This window comes from Panthera pardus, unplaced genomic scaffold (genome assembly GCF_024362965.1).
Source record: "Panthera pardus isolate Hobbes unplaced genomic scaffold, ASM2436296v1 HiC_scaffold_3, whole genome shotgun sequence".
NCBI lineage: Eukaryota > Metazoa > Chordata > Mammalia > Carnivora > Felidae > Panthera > Panthera pardus.
This window is the reverse complement of record NW_026526876.1, coordinates 7,900,563-7,922,747: the sequence shown is the minus strand read 5'-3', so window position 1 is coordinate 7,922,747 and position 22,185 is coordinate 7,900,563. Positions and strand designations below refer to the sequence as shown.

General features: G+C 47.4%; 1 protein-coding gene across 2 annotated transcripts; it reads right to left on the bottom strand.

The window, feature by feature from the left end:
- Nucleotides 1-6,784: 6,784 nt before the first annotated feature.
- On the bottom strand, nucleotides 6,785-22,181 carry LOC109245857 (protein SCO1 homolog, mitochondrial). 2 transcript variants are annotated; one of them, XM_019413419.2, is made up of 6 exons: nucleotides 21,844-22,181; nucleotides 20,443-20,533; nucleotides 16,989-17,093; nucleotides 16,072-16,164; nucleotides 12,377-12,492; nucleotides 6,785-7,705 (listed from the first exon to the last, which is right to left on the bottom strand). In XM_019413419.2, the coding sequence occupies exons 1-6, from the start codon at nucleotides 22,126-22,128 to the stop codon at nucleotides 7,571-7,573; spliced, it is 825 nt and encodes a 274-aa protein (XP_019268964.1). In that variant the 5' UTR covers nucleotides 22,129-22,181; the 3' UTR covers nucleotides 6,785-7,570. The 2 variants fall into 2 exon arrangements, with proteins under 2 accessions (XP_019268964.1, XP_019268963.1); XM_019413418.2 differs by having other exon boundaries at nucleotides 16,896-17,093; nucleotides 21,844-22,180.
- Between the last annotated feature and the right edge of the window lie 4 nt (nucleotides 22,182-22,185).

Below are 22,185 nucleotides of genomic sequence, written 5' to 3'. Positions count from 1 at the left end.
ACGTGTCGTGGAACAGTGGTTCTCAAACCTTCATGTGAGTTACGAATCACCTGGAGGTCTCGTGAAAATGCAGGTTTTTGATTCAGGAGCTCTGGAGGGGAGGCTGAGACCCTGTGTTTTCTAGTTAAGCCCCGGGGTGCCACGACACTGCTGGCCCAGGGCCACGCTTGGGTGAAAGGGCTGGGAGGTGGTTCTTGTATTGGTTTTACCACAAACCTGCAGAGGAGTCCCCACTCGGGCCTTTCCTCCCCCACACGACGAGGACCTGCTGGAAGGTCTGCGACACGTCCCATAGCCAGTTGGCATAAAGGCCTCAAGGCCATCGTGGAGACCTCGCGGCCCAGCGGACACAGCCCAGGGCTCTTGGTAGGACTGGTTGAGACCGGAAGGCCCGCACACATCCACAAGGTTCAGCTTTGGCATCATCTTCATGGAAAATGGCTGAAGGGCCGCCAACTGCAGACCCGCCCAGGAATACTTCAGATGGCTCGACTACACGGCCGTGTCCCTGGGTGCGTCCCTAAAAAGGGCCTTGACAGGCACAGGAATCATCAGAGCGGCCCCCAGCTTGACTGACAACGGCCAGCTGCTGCTCATGGCTGCGGCCAGCGAGGAACATGCCTGCTCCCTCCTTCCGCTGGCGGCCCGTGGTGTCCCGGGCCCAGGAAGCCTCCAGGAGCCTCTGAGCAAGCTTCTGTGCCTCACACAGCCGGGCCGTCTCTGTGCAGTCCACTCCCCCCACCGCTTAACCAACCGAGCCACCCGGGAGCCCCATAGAGCTGAATACGTTTCAGATGTGCGTGTCATTGACGGGCTCACGCTGTCCCTTTGAGCTTTGCCATCAGTAAGCACCCAGCTCCTGCCGGGGTGGGAGCGCCAGACGCACTGTGCCTTAGTCTTCCCTGTCCTCGTGGCGCTTGGCTTTGTGCTCAGTTATTCCTGCTGCGCAAAGAAAACAACTAAGAGCAGGGTGGGGGGCAGCCTTTCCCATGTGGTCCAGCCCAAACACCGCCACTCCTGAGGGGGAACGCATGGAGGCTTGTGGGGGCCGTGCCACTCGAAATCCCGCGTGTCCTGGGCTGAGTGCAGACACGGACACAGAGTCCACGTGCAACCTGGACACAGCGCACCTCTGTGACAACGGTGTCGAGGCCCCTTGCAAGGAAAGCACCCAATTGTAAACTTGACTTTTCACTGACTGCCTATTTGCTGATATTAAACAAAACACCCAAGCTTCTTTGTTTTGGTTTGTTTTTTAATTATTTTTTTAATGTTTATTTTTAAGAGAGAAAGACAGAGCATGAGTGGGGGAGGGGCAGAGAGAGAGGGAGACACAGAATTCAAAACGGGCTCCAGGCTCCGAGCTGTCAGCACACAGCCCGATGCGGGGCTCGAACTCACAGACCGTGAGATCATGACCCGAGCCGAAGTCAGATGCTTAACTGATTGAGCCACGCAGCGCCCCCCCGCCCAAGACTTCTCTGGATGTGATGATGGCACTGTGGCTATGTTCTGCAAAGACAGAGCTGGCATCTTCCAGAGTCACACCCATGGGGCACTGGGGTGGGTGGGGGTGGGTGCCTGTAGCTGAAACCAGATCAGCCCTGCAGCGATAATGAAAGCAGCTTGGTGACGGGCGTTACCAAGTCCGCTGAACTATTCCACACTTGGATTGGCTTTTAAAACTCCCACCATGAAAGGAAAAAAGAAAATTCGTTTTCTTTCGATTAGACAGCCAGATATGTTCTCCTGAATTAGTACACAGGGTGCGTGACTTTTAAGACCGCCCCCACCCCGCAATGAGGGGGTACATTAGAACCCGGACTCCTACGTGAACCAAAGCAACAATTACAGCGGGGGGCTCTGTGCAGATGGGTCGGGCCAGGCTCTTGCTCTCAGCCCTTCCGTAGACTGTAGAGCCAGAGTCCCTGCCGTGCACAGAATGTGACACCGGGCCTCTTCTCCAGCCTCTACCTGCCGTCCTCCCTGGCTCCCTGAGCTACTGTGACGCCAGGCCCCTTGCTATTCTTGCTTCCCAAGCACACTCCGGGGTCAGGGCCCTTTTCCTGGGAGGTTCCCCCCAGGTACTCACACAGCTCGCTCTCAGGTTTCAGATGGTCACCCCCCAAAGGACCGTCCATGACCAGTTAATGCCGGTCCTCCCCATCACTCTTCAAACTGTTACTTCTCTTCTTCACAGCACTCACTGACACCATTTAATACATCTGCTCAAACTCCGTCTACTTCACTACAGATAAGGGGACTTCATGAGGCCTCCGTGCCCACCAGGTCCTTGAGAAAGGACCCCGTCACACCGCCTGCTCTTACCGTATAATCGTGCCCTGGTGTTCTTGTGTCGACCAAATGCCTCAAGTTTCTGGTTCGAGCCTTATGGGTTTTTTTCCAAGAAACTTGTCTCTAAATCTGAATGCCATTTAAGCAAGCAGATGTGAGCAGTTCGTTAAGGCAGGACGACCAAACAGGTCCAGGAGGTACGTGCGTGCCAGTACGGGGAGGGGGTCAGAACAGGCAGGGGCCTGTCACGAGACCACACACTTCAAGGCAGGCTCAAGTGGACCCGTGACGGAGGGAAGGCAGGACACGCTTCTAACCAACCCACTTGTGGACACCGTCTGTCAAGCAAGGCCCAAACCCCCACGCTCACCAGGGCCAGAAGGAACGGCAGCCCCCACCTAGAGGCATGTTAGGCACGTGCTGTTCTCCTCGGCTTCTCGTGACTGTGACGTTGACCCAGGGCCAGCGGTGCTGTGAGCACTCCCAGGTCACGGGCAGGAAAAGAGGTCTCCGAAGGGTTAGCTCGGCGTGCACGGTCCGTGTTGAAACCAGATCTGGTTTCGGTGCCACGCGTTCCTGAGGAGCAAGACTGTGATGGTTCTGGGTGAGCTCGCAGGCTGTGTGCTCAGCGCACAACTTCCAGCACCTGCAGGAGAGGCTCTGGACTACGTGTGTGCACGTGTGCACGTGTGCGTGACAGGGTCAGGGGAGCACGGACAGGACAGCTCAAGTTTGCCCTGAAAAGTATTTTGTCTCTGGCTAATCCACCACCTAACCTTGGCGAGAACAGTGGGCTAATTTCATTATTGACCAAAGTCAGCAATCAATAAATGTACAGTAATAGGGGTGCCTGGGTGGCTCAGTCAGTTAAGTGTCCAGCTCCTGATTTCCACTCAGGTCATGATCCCACAGTTCGTGGGTTCAAGCCCCACATCAGGCTCTGTGCTGACAGCGTGGAGCCTGCTTGGGATTCTCTCTCCCTCTTTCTCTGCCCCTCCCCCACTTGCTATCTTTCTCTCAAAATAAATAAAAATAAACTTAAAAAAAACCCACCAAAATATATATACAATAATATAAAAAACTATAACAATTAAGAGTCACGTAACAGCCGGGCATCATCTGTGCTAGTCACCGTAGCAACACGTGGGGCTCGAACCCACGAACCGTGAGATCACGACCTGGGCTGAAGTCAGATGCTCATCCTGACTGAGCCACCCAGGTGCCCGTAAGAGATTTTAAATATTGATGATTCAAGGTAAATACATCCCAATGCTGTTTCTTGGTTTGGGAATAATGGTGATTTTTAACTTACTCCCTCCAGTTTTTGTGTATATTCCAAATTTCCTTTACTGAGAATATAGTAAAATTGTGGAAGAAGAGCCAATAGACTTTAAAATACATCTTAGCAACGAATAATGAATGATGACCGCCTGAGTTCTGGAGGTGTTAAGGAACGCTTGGCTAGGGGCGCCTGGGTGGCTCAGTCGGTTAAACGGCCGACTTCGGCTCAGGTCATGATCTCGCAGTCCGTGAGTTCTAGCCCCGTGTCGGGCTCTGTGCTGACAGCTCAGAGCCTGGAGCCTGTTTCCGATTCTGTGTCTCCCTCTCTCTGACCTTCCCCTGTTCATGCTCTGTCTCTCTCTGTCTCAAAAATAAATAAACGTTAAAAAAAATTAAAAAAAAAAAAAAGGAACGCTTGGCTAAAGGGGTAACTACATCCCGTTAGCAAATAGGAGGAGCCACCCATATCATTAAGAACAACGGGACTCTTGGGGCGCCTGGGTGGCTCAGTCGGTCGGAGCGACTGACTTCGGCTCGGGTCATGATCTCATGGTTGATGAGTTCAAGCCCCATGTTGGGCTCTGTACTGACAGCTCAGAGCCTGGAGCCTGCTTCCGATTCTGTGTCTCCCTCTCTCTGCCCCTCCCCTGCTCATGCTCTGTCTCTGACTCTCAAGAAATAAATAAATGTTAATAAAAAAATTTTTTTTAAAGAGTAATGGGACTCGTGACTATGAGTAGAAAGTATAAACTCAGTGGATGAAAAATGCTCTGCGTGGGTGGCTGCTCTTTTAAAAGTAGCTCACGCAGATTTAAATTGTACTATATGAAAAAAAGATGTTGAGGGATTGTGGATGACTTCAAAAATTTAGTCTTTTTATGGACTTAAAGCAATAAAAGATATTTTAACTTTTTTATACTTTATTTTGTGACAGATAGACAGCAAGTGGGGGAGGTGAAATCAAGAGTTGGATGCTTAACGGACTGAGGCACCCGGGCGCCCCAAAAGATACTTTAAAATAACTCATCTGCAATTCCAAATCCCTCTACTGTGGGGGGTACCTGGCTGGCTCCGTGGGTAGAGCATACGACTCTTGATCTCAGGGTCATGGGTTCAAGCCCCACGTTGGGCACAGAGCTTACATAAACAACAACAACAACGTCAAATCGCTCTACTGGGTTCCCATTAGCCTCCAGCCCTCGGGTGTTTTACTGTGGACTGACCAAATGGGTGTGTGTTCAGTGAATCTCGCCCCCTGGACCTCAGGTTACCAGCTGCCTCGCGGATAGCCGGGTGCATGAAGTACTTCCGTGCATGCTGCACAGGGAGGATTCTTCTACTTTTCAAATAAACAACAGCGTTTCTAAAAATACGAATTCCCTTGGAGAGCCCAGCATGAGCACTTGAAGGTCTGCAAGGGATACTTTGTTGAAAGGCAGCCTTCGTTCTGATTTCCCCGAACTCACAACTGGAAAGGTTGCCTGCCCGCCACAGTGCACCCCCAGGCTTGGTTGGATTCACACGGTCACGGTCAGCACCCCACGGCAGTGGGTCACGCAGGGGCTTGACCGGGCACGGAGACCCACGTTCTAACCTAGGTTCACGAGGAAGGGCAGTAGCCGCATCTCTGGGACTGTCCCCTCGCGCTTAAAACGAGATTTGACGTCATCCCTGCTTCTAACATCCTGATTCTAAGCCTTTAAACTTGACACTGGAACGAACAGCAAATGCGGTTCTTCAAAAGCCGCCGTTTGCTCTCTGGATCCTCGTGCAGCTCTAACCTGTGACATCGGAGAACGAAGACTCCATTTTATCTGGGGCCAGCCTGCTGCAAAGTGACCCACACAAATGTCCTGTGGCCTAAAGCAGACCAGCTTCTCTCACGTCTGGCATGTTAGACATTTGGTATTTTCTTTGTCACATGAGACCAGTCCTTCAGCGAAGCCCCTCACCTTCTTGACAAGGTTCCTAGGAAAGTCATTCCACCTTGGCGTTTACAGGAACTCAGTCCTGTGGCTATTTCTTCTCTACCGGATACGGGAGAACGGCCAGGTGCCAGCCGGTCAGGCTGCTGGCACAAAGCCACACAGACTGGGGGCGGGGTGCGGGGGGGGGGGGGGGGGGGCTTCAGCGTGGCTCATTTTCTCACCAGGCTGGAGCCTCCGAGCCCGAGATCAAGGTGTCAGTGGGGTTAAGTTTCTCATGGAGCTGGTCTTCTGTGCCCCCGCCCTCTTCTTTAAGGACACCAGTCACACTGAGCGAGGGTCCACCCTAACGGCCTCATTTTATCTGAGTCACCTCTGCAAAGACGCCCTCTGCCAATACAGTCCCATTCTGAGGTACTGGGATCAGCACTTCACCATCCGAATCCTGGGGGCGGTGACCATGCAGCCCATGGCCGCTTTGGAGTATAAGGTTTTCCTTTTTCATGTACTTTGACGTATTTCTTGTAGGTTTAACGCAAGTATTGTGAATTTAAAAACCGCGACAGGCCTGTATCATGTGCACGTGGAACCTAAGTGATGTGCAAGAGTGTGTCTGACTATAAACTGTACCCGTTGCATTAGGATTTACTGAAAACTTGGGGAGTACTTGGCCCTGGGTGGCCGCTTCTGGTAGGAAAAAGGGACCCTCGAGCCCAGACGCCCAGGGAAGCTGAATTCACAAAGGATTCACACCACTACTCGTTCTCCTCAACGGCTGTGTGCACAGCACGCTGTTAACAGACACACCAAAGGATGGGTCAGCTTTTCACTTGTGCAGATCAAAACGCTGCTTCCCCACAGAACGGTTTCTCCAGCCTGATCCCCAGGCCACCAGCATCTGAGGCACCTACATGTTGTTTGTGAACACAGGGGTCCAGGGTGCCTGGGTGGCTCCCTCAGTCTGACTTCGGCTCAGGTCATGATCTCGTGGTTCGTGGGTTCGAGTCCTGCATCAGGCTGTGTGTTGACAGTGCAGAGCCTGTTTTGGATTCTGTGTCTCTCTCTCTCTACACTTCCCCACTTACGCTCTAAAATAAAATAAACATTAAAAAAAAAAAAAAAAAATGAGCGTACAGGTCTGCGTCCCACCCGGAACCTGCGAATCCAGCCCTGGCCGGAACCTGAGCTCTAACAAGCACCCAAGGGGCCCACCCGAGTCTGCGGGTCTGTGCTGCCGTGGACGCACCCACCCTTCACCACAAGAAAGGTCACACTGTCCAAGCTGCAAAACCGAGCACACCTTTATTTCACACCCACTGCAACCCAGCCAAGGCAGAGGAGAACCCTGTGCCACAGTCCCGATTCAAGATCCTCCTTTGCCCATTTGGTAGCTGGCTGGAAACCCGGCACATTTAAATGAAAATCACATAAAAGGACCCGAGAAACTGACCCATCTTCCCCAAACAACAGACTTCTTCGTTTGTAAAATCAGCAGGTGCCGATGGAAGCACAATACAAACTTGACCATGGTGTCTGTTCGCACGGAAGACTATACTTAAATGCTTTCAGGTCTAAAAACCCAACTGTGAATGTCCAAGAGCCCGATTTTAATTTGACTGTTACCAGCCACCAAGAACTCGAAGAGGAAAGCAAGGGCACTGTGGAAACTACTCTTCCTGGAAATTCAGCCCCACAACCCGGGTGACAAGGGTCCAGGACACAGGAGAGACAGCAGTGCTGATCCGAGGGCCCCTCTGACGTGGAGAAATGCACCTGCTGAGTCTCTCCTGAGTCCATCCCACAGCTTCACGGTAACTTGGTCCTCCGGTCTCAAGCGACTATTCGGTTGTAATCTTTACAGTTCCAAGAATCGATTTTGGCTGAACCCAAGGGTAACATAATACCCATTTGTACTGCACCCATAATGTCCACAATACAGATGTTCTTGCGGTACGAAGGCCATTCTGTCGGTTGCATATGTATATACACAGATAGATGTTGGCTCCTATGGGAGACAAAGCTTTTCTCCTCTTTGGCAAGAGAACATCCACCCGGCGCCACTGCTCTGGCTAGCTCTTTTTCCTATGTTCCCTCATGTGCGCAGCAATGGAACCAGCTATTTCTGCATTCTTCTTGTTCTGGCCAAAATAATCTAGAAACTGGCCATCTGGTCCAATCAAGTACATTATTATTGTATGATCCACCTGCAGAGAAAACGGTGGGGGAGGGAAAGGACAAAAAGATTACCAAAATAAGTCGCTTCTTTTTCTGATTAAATGCTGCAGATGAGAACTTCACATTAATGATTAAATAACCTCTGTAACATGTATCGTTTACAGAATGCGTCTAAGCCTATTTTCATAAATTCACGGTGACAAATATCTAAAATCGTTTGCATTCCAGCACTCTCCACAGACTACTGCCTTAGACATCAGCTAGAATTTGGGATTCTTCTGGTTCTGTCCATAACACACACATGCACTCGATCTCGGGAGAATCGACTTCCAAGAAATGGATGCTGCTTTTGGAAGAAACGGGTACCTCATTGCTCCCAAATGCTGCCTACCACACTGTATCAGAAGAACCCAGAAAAGTCACCACTACTGTAAGTGTATGATTTATACATTCTGGAATGCTATTTAGTCCTGATATTAGTGACTCACGTGGAAACGTGGAAATAAGGGTTTTTCTCCCCCAGGAAGCTGGCATATACTCTGCCGAATGATCCTATCTGAGGCAGATCACCTGGGCCGTCCTCAGGAGACATACATGCTACCCCTCCGAGGAGTCGTCTTACAGTTATCTATTTTCCGAGCAAAGTTCTGAAAACATTCCTACCTCTAACCTAAGCTTGGATCAGTCATACAGTTTTTATTTATATGCCTGCACTTAATCCAACTTTAAATGAGCAGAAGGCTTGGCGCTTAAGGAGTCCTTGGAATTTATTGCAGGCTTGATTGCTATTTGGCAAGACAAAAAGAAAGACCGAAATGTGATCACACATACCGAACCGGAGACACCCCCAAATACACCCGCCACACATTATAGGTCTGTGAGGTTATTGCTTTTTTATATACACACATTTGTAAACACAGAGCAAATGGAAAGAGCCACTTGCCTGCGCACAGAAGGAAAGAATGTGCCCCAAGAGCTCAAACAGCTGGTGATTTCACGTGTCCTGGAATAATTCGCTGAAGGAGCAGGATGGGGGATCAGCGCTTCTCCGCATATCTGATACCGACTCAGAACTGGGTCTCCAGCTCACGCTTTACGCCTTCCTCTGTATCTATAGCTTCCGTTTTTCTGTTTCTTTTTGTACTTGATTCTCTCACTCCCTTAAAAAACTAAAATTCCAGGGGACTTATGTTATGAGTGTTCTTACTGGAAATTACTTTCTAGTACAGAACGAAAATACTGTTCTACCCGTATCTGTCAAACTTGTCAGTGGCCGTGTCTCAACGTCCAGCTGGCTTGTGGGCAGAGCGAGAGCTGTCGTATGTGTCTAACCCACAAGTTTAGAGTTCTAGTAGGTCCCAGGACAGATACAGGAAGCCAACGTTCACCGACAAGCTCTGTCACATGCCACTTCGTCCCGAGCCAGGGAATCCCACTCCTCTAGAAATAATCCAACAGGCTGGAGAGGAAGTTATAGAACAGTAAGAGCCAGACCGAAGCTGAGAACCCAGGCCTGCCCGATTTCACAGTCCGCTTCTGCTGCCACCTTGCTGCACGATCTCTGCCAGCGTTCTGCGGAGCAGTGTGTATGCTTCACAGACACATGCATTTTTATGTTTTGCAAAGTAAATATATGCGCATAAAAATCGAAAAGAATATACGGTAAACTTCTACAGGGGAAGCCTGCCACTCCTTCCAGACTTCCAGGAGTCCCTCCCGTTCTCCTCCAAGGGAACCACTGCCACCAGATCCTTCTGGATTCTTCCAGAGAAAACTGTCCACATCTGTTAGCGAGTGTACATACCTGCCTACTTCTTTCTATACAGAAGCAACAACGTCCTGTAGGCGCTTTCTCATTTAACAAGGTGTTGGACACCGTTCTCCGCCAGTAAGTACAGGGTAGCTTTTAAAAAATGGTTGCCTGGTTCTTCCCTATGAACAACACTGTAGGGTACAGGTGTAGAAAAATCCCTCAAAGTAGAATCTCTAAGGTAAACAGTATTCCACTTTAAACGCTGACAGATACTGACAATTTTGGCTTCCGAAGAGGATCTCTCAGTTAAATTCCTATCATCTATGCACAGAAATGCCCATGGTTCCAAATTTCCTCCCAACAGCATATTCCCTTTTTCCCCAAATTAGATTTTGATAATACATTTCCAACTTTTGACCTTTGCTGATCTAACAGGTACAAAATAGCATTGCATTATACAATTCACACTCTTTCATTAGGAGTGGAACTGCACATCTTTTCTTGGGTTTGAAAGCCAGTTATGTTGTTTTTCAAAAATACTTCCTACTTAATACTTACATACGAATGTAATATTATATATATATATAATGTATGTATATATATATATATATATATATATATGTATCAATAATATATATATATAGCTTCCAGTGGACCCTAAATGGTTGGCACACCCATTTCTTTAATTTTTTTTTTTTTAACATTTATTTATTTTTGAGAGACAGGGCATGGGCAGGGGAGGGGCAGAGAGAGAGAAGGAGACACAGAATCCAAAGCAGGCTCCGGGCTCTGAGCACACAGCCTGACGCAGGGCTCGAACTTATGAACTGTGAGATCTTGACCTGAGCCGAAGTCGGATGATTAACTGACTGAATCCCCCCAGGCGTCCCTGGCACATCCAATTCACATGTACTATCAGTCTGAAGATTCCACGGGCACTCAAAAGCCAGAAGCTTCCCCTTTGCTACCGCTGCTTGAGATTAAGAAAACCTGATTCCCTCACTCCCTGCGGGTCCTTAAATCTTGACTGAAGTTTCCCACACCATTTTGCGGACGAAAATCTGTGACCTCAAAGGACAGAAGTCATACCAATGAAAAACCTAACAAGCTGGAGAGTGCCTCCCCCTACTGGTTGATTTAGCAAAGAACTCATTGGTTCTTTTTCATTATTATTAACTCCAGTGGAGCTAACATACAGTTCCATTAGCTTCAAAGGCACAATTCACTGGTTCTGATCAAAAGGTCAAATTCTTAGGGCAGTAAACCAGTATTTCTCAAAATCGGGTCTAGGATGTATTCCAGAAGGTCCAAGAAGTCTCCATAAGACTTAGATATCTGCATTTTAATTTTTAAACTTAAAAAAGTAATACTCATATTCTGGATTATCTGCGTGACTATCTTATAACTGAATACAAATCTCCGTGGCCAAATACGTGTCTATGTCTATGATCTCGCACACACCTGCTGTCACTCCTGGTTACAGGGCAGACAGCATGAAAATGATGTGTTCTTGCTGGGTCCCAGACCAAACAGTCAAGGAAGACGACACCAACATTTCAAAGTATTTTAAAGAACACACGAAGGGCAGTTGATTGTATAGTTGGGCATCCGACCCAAACCATGTTTTGGAGACAGGCTCCTATAATTAATCACTCCACCCGACCAATGTTACAGAGAAACCAGAGCATGACAGCTGAGGGGGAAGAACTGAACTAATACTAAATGGCAAGGCCAACTATTAATGGACAGGAAAAAGTGTCCCGTTTGAGAAGAAAACCGGGTGGGTGGGTGGTGCTGATGCCCTTTGTTGGTGCTTCACTGTGAAAGCCCAGGTAAGAAGAGGGACCGGGTGATGTGGACACCTAGGGCTCCGGGGGCAGTGCTGGAGAATGTATGAGCTGTGCAGGAATGAACGCATTTCTGGTCGCCATCATCAGAAAGCAAATAGTAAACACGTAATTGTGCATATAATTCATATTTGAATTGAATATAATTGAAGTATATAATTCATATAAAAATAAACCTGATGGAAAGTCTATCTTCTTACAGCTTTCAGTCTTTTCTCTTGATTTTCAGAACTCTTGCTCATTCCAAAAACGCAGTTCTCCATGGCCTAACACTGCTCCTTACACCTTTTCCCTGGGGACATAGAGAACCTAGACAATGGGTTTTATTATTTTATTATTATTATTTTTTTGGAGAGGGAGAGAGTACGAGTTGGAGACAGGGGCAGAGAGAATCTTAAGCAGGCTCCACGCTCAGCGCGGAGCCTGACGCTGGGCTCGATCCCACAACCCCGGGATCATGACCTGAGCCGAAATCAAGAGTCAGACGCTCAACCAAATGAGCCACCCAGGGCTCCTATATATATATTTTTTAATGTTTGTTTATTTTTGAAAGAGAGAGAGACAGAGCATGAGTGGGGGAGGAGCAGAGAGAGAGAGGGAGACACAGAATCTGAAGCAGGCTCCAGGCTCTGAGCTGTCAGCACAGAGCCCGACGTGGGGCTCGAACCCACGAACTGTGAGATCGTGACCTGAGCCGAAGTCGGATGCTTAACCGACTGAGCCACCCAGGTGCCCCAGGGCTCTTATATTTTTAAATTTAAATAAAGCTTTGTCCCCAAATGATGGGTTCTCTTTATTTCCAACATGGTATCCAAGTACCATGTTCTACTGAATCTAAAATACCACTCATCATATATTTTCCCATAATTTTCTGGGCCACTAAAAAGGAAAATGGGCAATTCAATTATAAGGACACTGAATATACATTAAATCAGCATCCTTAAAAAAATTATACTTCTATTATCCTTTCAAATATCCCTAATTCCTGAGGAATTTGTGATGATCTCAGCTTTTCTCTCATTTCTACAGCCCACTGTCAGACCGGCACAAGCGTGCGGTCTGAGCACCGGCCTGTGGGCGGCACTCGAGCGTCTACTTACGATGTAGTCCTCGTCCTCGTCCCTGGGGCCAGGACTGTAATACACCCTGTACGCTCTGGCCACTCGGTCGATCTCTTCTTTGGTGCCAGTCAAGCCAACCAGTTTGGGAGAAAATTCTAAATTAAAAAAAAAAAGAGAGAAACACAGTGAAAAATAAGAAGCGAGTGAAAGCACCCCCCATCCCCTGCCTTCAGAGTCTCTGCTGCTGCTTTCTCCCCGTGTGTCCTGGTCCCCCCCTCGTGACTCACGGGAACAGACACGCACACAGAACAAATGCAAACTCTCCCTTGTAATGAAGAAGTCACGTTCACCAAGACAGGCCACATTCTGAACCATCAAACACACCCTAACACATTTAAAAGGACAGAAACCATACGTGTGCTCTCAGATCACAGTGGAGTTGAACTCAAAGTCTGTAACAGAAAGATCGCTGGAAAATCCCAGGACACACAGGGACGAAACATACTTCTGAATAACACATGGGTCAAAGAAGAAATCTCAAGAGATATTTAAAAGTATTGTGAACTAAGTGAAAATGAAGACACAACTTATCGAAATGTGTGGGATGCAGCCAATGCAGTCCTTCGAGGGATATTTGTGGCACTGAATTTATACAGTGGAGAGGACCTAAAATCAGGAATCTAAACATCCCCCTAGGAAGCTAGGAAAAGAAGAGCAAATTAAATCCAAAGTGAGAAGAAAAGAACTGGAGCAGAAATCAATGAAACTGAAAAGAGGAAAAAAATCACTGAAACCCAAAGCTGGTTCCTTATCACATGGAAGTGAAATCCTTTCAAAGTCCTCTTGTAATGATCTGGAGGGAATATGTTCTAATCATTTAAATCACATTTCTTATTAATTTAGTTGTTTTTAAATACTCAGATACGGTTCTGAGACATGCTCAAGCTTAAAGATACTACCACGAATTAAGCATTACAGTGTTTTGTTGTATCCTGAAAAAGAGGTTTGCTTTTTGCTTCACAATTCACTCGACTCTGGTCCAGGGCTGTGTCTCATCTTCTAGCAAATAACCTCTCGGCATGTATTTACTGTTTGGTTTTTGGGATTTATGGAAGTGAGCTGGTGAAGTCACCAAACCACCACGGGGATGGAAGTACAACACTGGGCAGCAGTGCCTTCTTCCAAAGGCAGAGAGGAAAAAAGCCTGTTTTCATTTTTCGGACTAATCCAACCTAAATTGAAAATCTGTTCAGCTACTGAAAAAGCACGATGGCTTGTTTTTCTTTTCCACTCTGAGTAAACAGAAAGGTAAATGAAGTCTGAATTAGTTGTATATCCAAAACTTTTAAAAAATATTGCTGAAATTGCAATAATTTTCTAAATATGAACTTAAAAATGTAAAAAAAATTATTAAGTTTCTTTATTAATTTTGAGAGCAAGTGAGTGAGCACACAAGCAGGGGAGGGGCAGAGAGAAGGAGAGACAGAATCCCAAGCAGGCTCCGCACCATCAGTGCAGAGCTGGATGCGGGGCCCAAACTCATGCACTGTGGGATCATGACCTGAGCCGAGATTAAGAGTCGGACGCTTAACCCACTGCACCACCCAAGTGCCCCAAACTTAAATATTTTCAAATCCGCCCACCCCATCCAGTGCAACTGGTCAAGATGACCATCTCTGCATGTATGTGCTGGTGGAGAATATTACCGCAAGGGTTTTGCATTTCAGTTACAGGAACTCAGATGCCTACTTATCGGGAGATATTTAGGATTTGGTTAATTTATGGTTAAAAAGAAAATAGCCGCCAATGTAACACACACTTCCATCAGAGATCGTTTATCACCCCATGAGTTATACCTGCTTTTTACTGCTTTTGGAATAAACTATGCCATTGTTCAAATTTCTGCCTAACCTGCAAACAGTGAACACAAATTCACCTTGAATATCTAATAAAAGCTCTAAAACTTTAAGAAAACATAAGCCTTTGTAACCTTGGGCTGGACAAAGATTTCTTACACATGAAACTAAAAGAAGGGTCTCTAATTGTCTCTAAACCAATAAAGTGCTCTTCAAACCACACCAAGTGTGGGGAGACGGGCAGGAGCCAGAGCTCTCATGCACGGCTGCTGGGAATGTGAAAACGTACAACCACTTTGGAATACTATCAGTTTCTTAAAAAGATGAACACACAGCCACCACACGATCCAGCAGTCAGGCGTTTACCAGGGAAATGAAAAGTATGTGTCTGTACAGAGGCTTGTACATGAATGGTCTTGGCAGCTGTCTCTCTCTGTAAATAGCTCCAAACTGAAAGTGACTCCAGTGTCCATCATTGGAATATTACTCAGAAGATAAAAAAGAGTCAACTGATAACATGCTAAATCATGGACGGGTCTCAAAATAATTATGCGGAAAGAAGCCACTAAAAACAAAAGAGTACACTAAATAATTCTGTGGACACAGACTTCTAGGAAATGGAAACTAATCTATGTTGACAGACAGCAGATCTGGGGATGGGACAGGGGCAAGGGCACAAGGGGTGACAGGTATATTCATTTTTTGGTGGTGGTGATGGTGTCACAAGTCCAGACATGACAAAAGAGAACTGTGCACTTTGAATATGTACATGTTATCATATGTCAATTGTATCTCAATAAATACGTTAAATGACAAGATACAGCAGGTCCTTCACAAAACACACTTTTAAAAAAACCTCAAAGCTTTAGATGATACACATTGCAAGGGGTCATATAACAAAATTAAATGTAGAAGTACTCATGAGCTCCTCTGGCCTAAATCAATTTCACCATAATGAGACTTAAAATTCCAATTCCTGACTTTTGAGTGCCCATGTTCCTGTCACTCCTATAACAACAAAACAGATTCTTATTCCCGCCATGTTTTCAGCTGAAGAAACTTGGATCCTAAGAGATTACGCAACTTGCCCAAGCTCCTAAGAACGTAGGCGTTCATCCTTAATTCTACCGGCACTTGGTCTTGAGAATTGCTTTCTCTTAGGTTTTAACCTGCATGTGATGTTTCAACTGAGATTCTTCTATGAAAAGTTATAAATGTGCTTCTCATACTAAATGTTCTGGATTTATAAAGTATACGGTAGGAGTTCACACTGTGCTCACATCTCATAATGTCGCTAATCTTGGGGCACCTGGGTGGCTCAGTCAGTTAAGCGTCCAACTTGGCTCAGGTCATGATCTCACAGTTCGTGAGTTTGAGCCCCGTGTCGGGCCCTGTGCTGACAGCTTGGAGCCTGCTTCGGATTCTCCGTCTCCCTCTCTCTGCCTCTCCCCTGCTCGCTCACTCTCTAAAAATAAGCAAACTTAAAAAAAAAAAATAATAATGTCGTGAATCTCCCAATGTCCATACTCCCAGGATGTACATCTGTCCTATTACAGAGAGAATGAGGTACAGAGGCAGAAGGAGAAGCAATGTGTTCTGCCTCTCAACTCAAGATTCTGTTAACTTAGTTGATATCTGAGGCCAAGTCCGGTCCTTCCTGTGACAAAATACAGAGAGCTGTGCATCAGGAATTGAGAAACTTGTTTCTTATTTGCTTATTCACGGTCACAACTGAGCCTCACCTTTTTTATTCACCTGTAAACCTGACGACGACACCATCTGTCCTCCCGTGTCCACGAGGCACGTAAGGTCGAATGAATCCATCTTTCAAGAACTCTAAGAGCTGCACAAATGTAAAGCATTATTAATAGGACCTACCTTTCACATACTTGGCGATGGCTTCTTTGGTGTCCCTCTCTGGGTCGATAGTGATGAAAAGCGGAGTTAAATTTGGCAGAGTTGGAATTCCATCTGAAAGAATATTCCCACTGGTCAGTACTCACGCTCCGGGGGAAAAGATGAACGCTGGCAGTTACAGCAGAGAGAGCGGGAAGTGCTACAGCGAGGGTTAGGGAAACACAGAGACACCTAAGCGTGGAGGAGAGGACGGGGAAGGGATGGGACGGCCTGCGAGCAGGTCCCCAGAGTATCTGCGGTGGGATCAGATAAGAATCCTACTGAGCACCTTCACCGGTGCACACGCGTTACCGGGGTCCCGTCACGTGGGCATCTCGTGTTCTGATCCAACGCGATGTTTGCGGTTTTCCCCCCACCACACCTCAAGGGCAAGGTGAACTATTAGTGAGGACTGAATCCCCGGAAACAATCCGGTTTAAGGATGGAGGCCTGCCTCCTGTCTGGGCCTAACCAGTGCGGCCGACGGCACATCACAGACCACGCCGCCGTCTTGCTGGTCCGTCACGGGGACGACGACAGTGTCAGTGACGGATGTCTACAATCAAGGGACATTAAGCAGCGCTGAAGGAGACCAGACCTCACTCACATTTTTAAGCAATTTAACATTTGGCATCAGAACAAGCTCCCTCTGGTAGAGAATATGGTCGTGGGGATCAAAGCAGCAAATGAGCCTGATGCTGAAATTTTATATTCTCAGAAAGCAAATAATTACAACACCTTGCCCAACGGAAATCCGAGGACGTGAAACTACGGAAAAGTAGTTTTTACAGTTAGCGGTGGCTTACCTATCTCATCCACGACTTGAATCATTTTTTCTAGTTCTTCTGGACAGATATCAGGGCAATGAGTGAAACCAAAATAAATCAGGACCCACTGACCCAGGTAGTCTTGGTCAGTGACGGGCTCTCCAGTATGAGTCGTGAGGGAAAACGGGCCCCCGAGGAGAGGCTTTCCCAAGCTCCGCTGCCGCTCCTTCTCTAGCTCTTAAAGAGATACAAACACTCACGTTAAACAAGTCAATCTAACCACAGGTACTGAAATGCCTGATGTACGGTCAGTACTGTACTAATGACTGTGGGGGCACAAAATGTGCTAAACAGTCTGTTTTCTAGAAACTTAAAAAATATTTCAAGAAAAACAATCCTATGACAATGCAACAAAACCAAATTGAATGGAATGGTATGTAGAGAGGACTCTAAGAAAGTGGTAAAGTTATTTCTTCTTCTTTTGGAATAGTTCAGTCCTGTCATCAGGTGTGGCCGTGGTGGGGGAGGGGCCACAGGGGCCCAGAGTGGACTGTCTGAGCCCAAGTGGGGCAGGGGGGTGGCTTGGCACCAGGAGTCTTAACCTGAGTGTCCCAAGGGCATCTGAATGGGGTGGGGACAGCAGTGATGGGACCTCAGTTCTATACAGGGGATTAGTAACAAGTAAGTAAATTAAAGATAAGCGTTATACGTGGCAAGAGGTAGAAAGATGGGGAGAAAAAACGCAAATGCAGTCTGTAGTACTGTGCAGAAACTGGAGGTGCCAGGGTCAACTTTTGGCTGCAAGATGCGTTCACACAGAAGCAAACGTAGATGTAACCACATCTGTCCACTGAGAGGACCCTGCAGTGGACACAACCCAGCAGCAACGAGCCCTGGGTTCTAAGTATCATCCTCCACTAAAAGCGAACAGGGCTTTTTGGAGACATGGCGGGTGTCAGGGCCATGGCAGAGAAGTACAAGACGAGCCTGGAACATCCTGTCACGTCAGACCGAAGGAAGAACTCAAAGAACACTGGAGACGTGTCCCAAGGAACAAGAGCTGCTCAGGCTGCCAGGGACCAACAGGGGACAGTGGAGCATCAAAATAAAGAGAATATGGGTTACGATTCATTAAATACGTAGGAGAGCACGAGTCCACACGGATATAAATAAACGGAGAGTTTGATGTGGACTGGGATGAACATTTAAGTGTGTAAATGCACACCACGAAATATATACTAATTACATTTTCGGGACAGAAGCCTGACAGACACACCCTCAACCTGAGCACTATCAGTAACGGGACCAAAGGAGGCCCTGTGCCACCAGACTAGACGCAACGAGAACGGAGCACGAGTTCAGTGACATTCCTGCTGAAGGAACGTGACCCGAATCTGATCACGAGGAAACCAGACAAACCCAAACTAAGGGACACTACTGGCCTGTGATCTTCACAGTTTTCAAGGTCATCCAAGTCTCGTAAAGATGGAGAAACTGCTACAGACTGAAGGAGCCTAAAGAGACAAGTAGGTACAAGGCCTGGTTCTGAGCTGAACTCCTGCTACCAAGAAGGCCAAGTTGCAAAACTTGAATGAGGCCTGAAGACTCGATGGTAGTGAACATGTCAATGTTCATTTTCCGATTTTGGTGGCTGTATCATGATTAAATTGGAGAACGTACCTGCCTGTCTGTAAAAAAGTACACAATGGAGTAGAGATGATGATGCATGTCAGCAAACACTCTCAAATGGTTTAGAAATACTTGAATTTTTTAAAGTTTATTTATTGAGAGAAAGAGCAGGGGAGAGGTACAGAGAGAAAAAGGGAGAGAGAGAGAGACAGAGAGAGAGAGGGAGAGAGAGGGAGAGAGAGGGAGAGAGAGGGAGGGAGGGAGAGAGAGAGAGAGAGAGAACAGAGAGAAGAGAGAGAGAGAGAGAGAGAGAGAGAGAGAGAGAGAGAAACCCAAGCAGGCTCCACACTGTCAGCGCACAGCCCAACACGGGGCTCGAACTCGCAAACTGTGAGATCACGACTTGAGCCGAAACCCAGACACTTAACTGACTGAGCCACCCATGTGCCTCTGGAGATACTTTAAATATCGTTTCACAATAGGGTTTTTAATAAAACAAATATTATCGCAGGTGAAATTCCAAACTAAAGTCAAAAGCTTGCTTATTCTAGAATGGTCTCTGCCACTACTTTTCCTGGCTTGTTTTGTTTCTTTGTGAAACTAAAGGAGCTTAATTTCTTACTAGAATATGAAAATCCCATCAATAAAATACTGGTTGTTACACAAAACAAACAGGTCTCTATATCAATATGGGCCTTCTACTGCTAAGATTCTAGAAGCCTATGAATTCTCCCAGATCTAAACATATCCTTTGTATCACGGCTTCAAAACAGACTCTGAAGAACCAGAACAGATTTAAGTGATATTTTATCTTTTTATTATTTTTTCAACGTTTACTTATTTTTGAGACAGAGAGAGACAGAGCATGAACGGGGGAGGGTCTGAGAGAGAGAGGGAGACACAGAATCGGAAGCAGGCTCCAGGCTCTGAGCTGTCAGCACAGAGCCCGACGCGGGGCTCAAACTCACAGACCGCGAGATCATGACCCGAGCTGAAGTCGGCCGCTTAACTGACTGAGCCACCCACGTGCCCCGTGTTATATTTTAAAGTTTGACTAGAAACTTTTAAACCCAATCTTAAAAGCCTGGAGTAGTGACTAAAATATAAAGTTCTCGTAGCCAATTTCTGGACATTTCAAGTGCTAAGCCAGAGCAGTTCCTGGCACTCCCTGACCAGATTCTCCCTATTTCTCTCCATCATCCAAGGTCAGCCTGTGGCCCTTCCCTCTGCTGATACTTGGTGGTCTGTAGGAGGGGCTGGCCCTTCAGAGGCTGGGGAGAACCTCTTCTAGTGAAATCCTTCTGTGTCTGCTTCCCTGTCACGAGCACCTCGATGGCTGGAATGCATCTAAGTCATCCTTGGGAACCCTCTGGGCGTCATACCACCCACGCTCCCATCTGTTCACAATTAAGTCTTCATATTGTTACACAGTGGCATCTGAATACAGATAAAAACACAATGAGAAACCAGGTGAATTCCAAATCCAGTTTGGAATTCAGTGAACAGTACTGAACCAATCTTAATTTCTGAGTTTTGATAAATGACCCATGGTTATATAATTTGTTAACAATAGGGAAAGCTAGGTGAAAGGTACATAGTAACTCTCTTGTGTCATCTTTATAACCATTCTGTTCATCTAAGATTATTTCAAGATAGGAGTGCCTGGGTGGCTCAGTCGGTTAAGCATCCGACTTCAGCTCAGGTCATGATCTCGAAGTCTGTGAGTTCGAGCTCCGCGTTGGGCTCTGTGCTGACAGCTCGGAACCTGGAGCCTGCTTCGGATTCTGCGTCTCCCTCTCTCTCTGCCCCTCCCCTGCTCACACACTCTCTCTCAAAAATAAAAAAACACTAAAAACTTTTATTGCAAGATAAAAAGTTTAAGAACAAAATAAAAGATGCTAAAAAAAAAAAAAAAAGAAAGGTTTTATTCAGAGCTGAGCAGAGGATATCTACTTACTCTCTGTCTTTTCTTTCTTGAAGTACTTCATTCCAGCCAATAAGGCTCCACCAATAGCAAATGTGAATGCTAAAGACTTCCAGGAAACAGGCTACTGGGGCAGAGATTTTACAAACAAAAATACTAGTCAGATGCAAACATGCAATCGTCCTACATTTATTACTATGGTAGTTTTTAACATACATAAACACACATCTTGATCTTCTTCAACATGTAGAATGTTTCGTGTTGCTCTGGGATGAGAAAATACTGGGGCGCCTGGGTGGCTCAGTCAGTTAAGTGTCTGACTTTGGCTCAGGTCACGATCTCACCGTTTGTGAGTTCGAGCCAGCCCCGCATCGGGCTCTGTGCTGACAGCTCGGGGCCTGGAGCCTGCTTCGGATTCTGTGTCTCCCTCTCTCTCTCTCTCTGCTCCTCCCCCATGCAAGCTCTGTCTCTCAAAAATGAATAAATGTTAAAAAAAATAAACTGAAAAAAAAAATACTTGACAGTATCTGTGGATGCAATTCCATCCGGGCTCCCAACACAATTACAGAGGCATTCCTTTTCAAGAAGAAATTCCCTAAGTCCATTTCCTTTCATGTGAAAGAGGACCTGAAGCTCAAGTACCAGGACTGTTAACACGTGTGACCCTGACCATAGTGGCTGATTTCAAATCCAGTTAATTATGTGTTTGTGCTGATACGGAAAATATAAATAAACCAAATAACAATTTGGGAGGTCACTCTAACTCTGGCTTCCAGAAGTAACAAAGTCAAAGTAGAAGAGATCTAAAAATGGAGCTTCTTGCAAATTGCATGAAGTTAATTCTTTGTACTCTTTTTCAGGTCCCAAGGTAAGTAAGATGTCCACTACCTTGGTCTAATTCATTACCCTTCTCCCCCCAGCTTCTAAAACCCACTTCTCTTAACCATCACTAGTGGGGAGCGGCTCTCAGGTTTTTCCAGATCAGAACTAGAACCTGAGCGAAATCAAAGAGGGCATACCCAGCACGCAACTACGACCCACATTTTGCTCAATTTCAACGTACACATCGAACATCTAAAGCGGCGTTCAAGTGACAGGAATTAACATGCTTGGATTCCTCACTCCTGGTCAGTTCAAGGTTGAGACCTTCAAGAACACCCCGAACTCATTTTGGGGGCAGGGGGCACAAGAGCGCACTACAATCCAAACCCGAGAATCCAACCGCGGGGAGGCGTCGGTTCTCTCTTCCGCGCTGGGACCTCCCGCAAACCGAGGGGGTCGCGGGATGAGAGTCTGTGACCGCGTAAGGCTGAGCCGAGGACCCTTCCAGGCCCGGCCGAGTGGTTTCCGAGATTGCGACCAAGTGGGATGGGGAGGTCGCGGGCCGGCGTGGAGACGCGACGGACAGAGGGAGGGCTCCGGCTGTGCACTCACCCCGGGCTTGGAGGGCCGCGTGGGGTCTCTGCGGCCCTTCGGCTCGGGACCCGACGACCCCGGTGGAGGTGGCGTCGCCGTGCAGAGGGGCCGGTCTCCCCGGCAGCTGCGTGCGAGCTCCGAGGTCCGTCGCGCCTCCTCTCGCAGCGCGCAGAGTTGCCTCATCCAGGCTCCGGCGGTCCCGTCCGCCGGGGCCCAGACCCCGAGTCCGTGGGGCAGGAGACGCCAAAGTCGGCTCCCCGGAAGCCGCATAGCGGACCCCGGTATCCGTAAGAAGCCCGCCATGGACCTAGGAGACCGCGCCTCCTCTGGCCCGCCCCCCAACTTCCGGCGCCGGCTCCA

What these genes read in the sequence shown, in the direction of transcription:
- LOC109245857 (XM_019413418.2), bottom strand. Translation starts at nt 22,128, where the DNA reads ATGGCGGGCTTCTTACGGATACCGGGGTCCGCTATGCGGCTTCCGGGG. An exon ending in CAAGAAAGAAAAGACAGAGA is followed by an intron (nt 17,094 to 20,442) that starts GTAAGTAGATAT and finishes TATCTCTTTAAG; the next exon opens with AGCTAGAGAAGGAGCGGCAG. An exon ending in ACGAGGACGAGGACTACATC is followed by an intron (nt 7,706 to 12,376) that starts GTAAGTAGACGC and finishes TTTTCTCTGCAG; the next exon opens with GTGGATCATACAATAATAAT.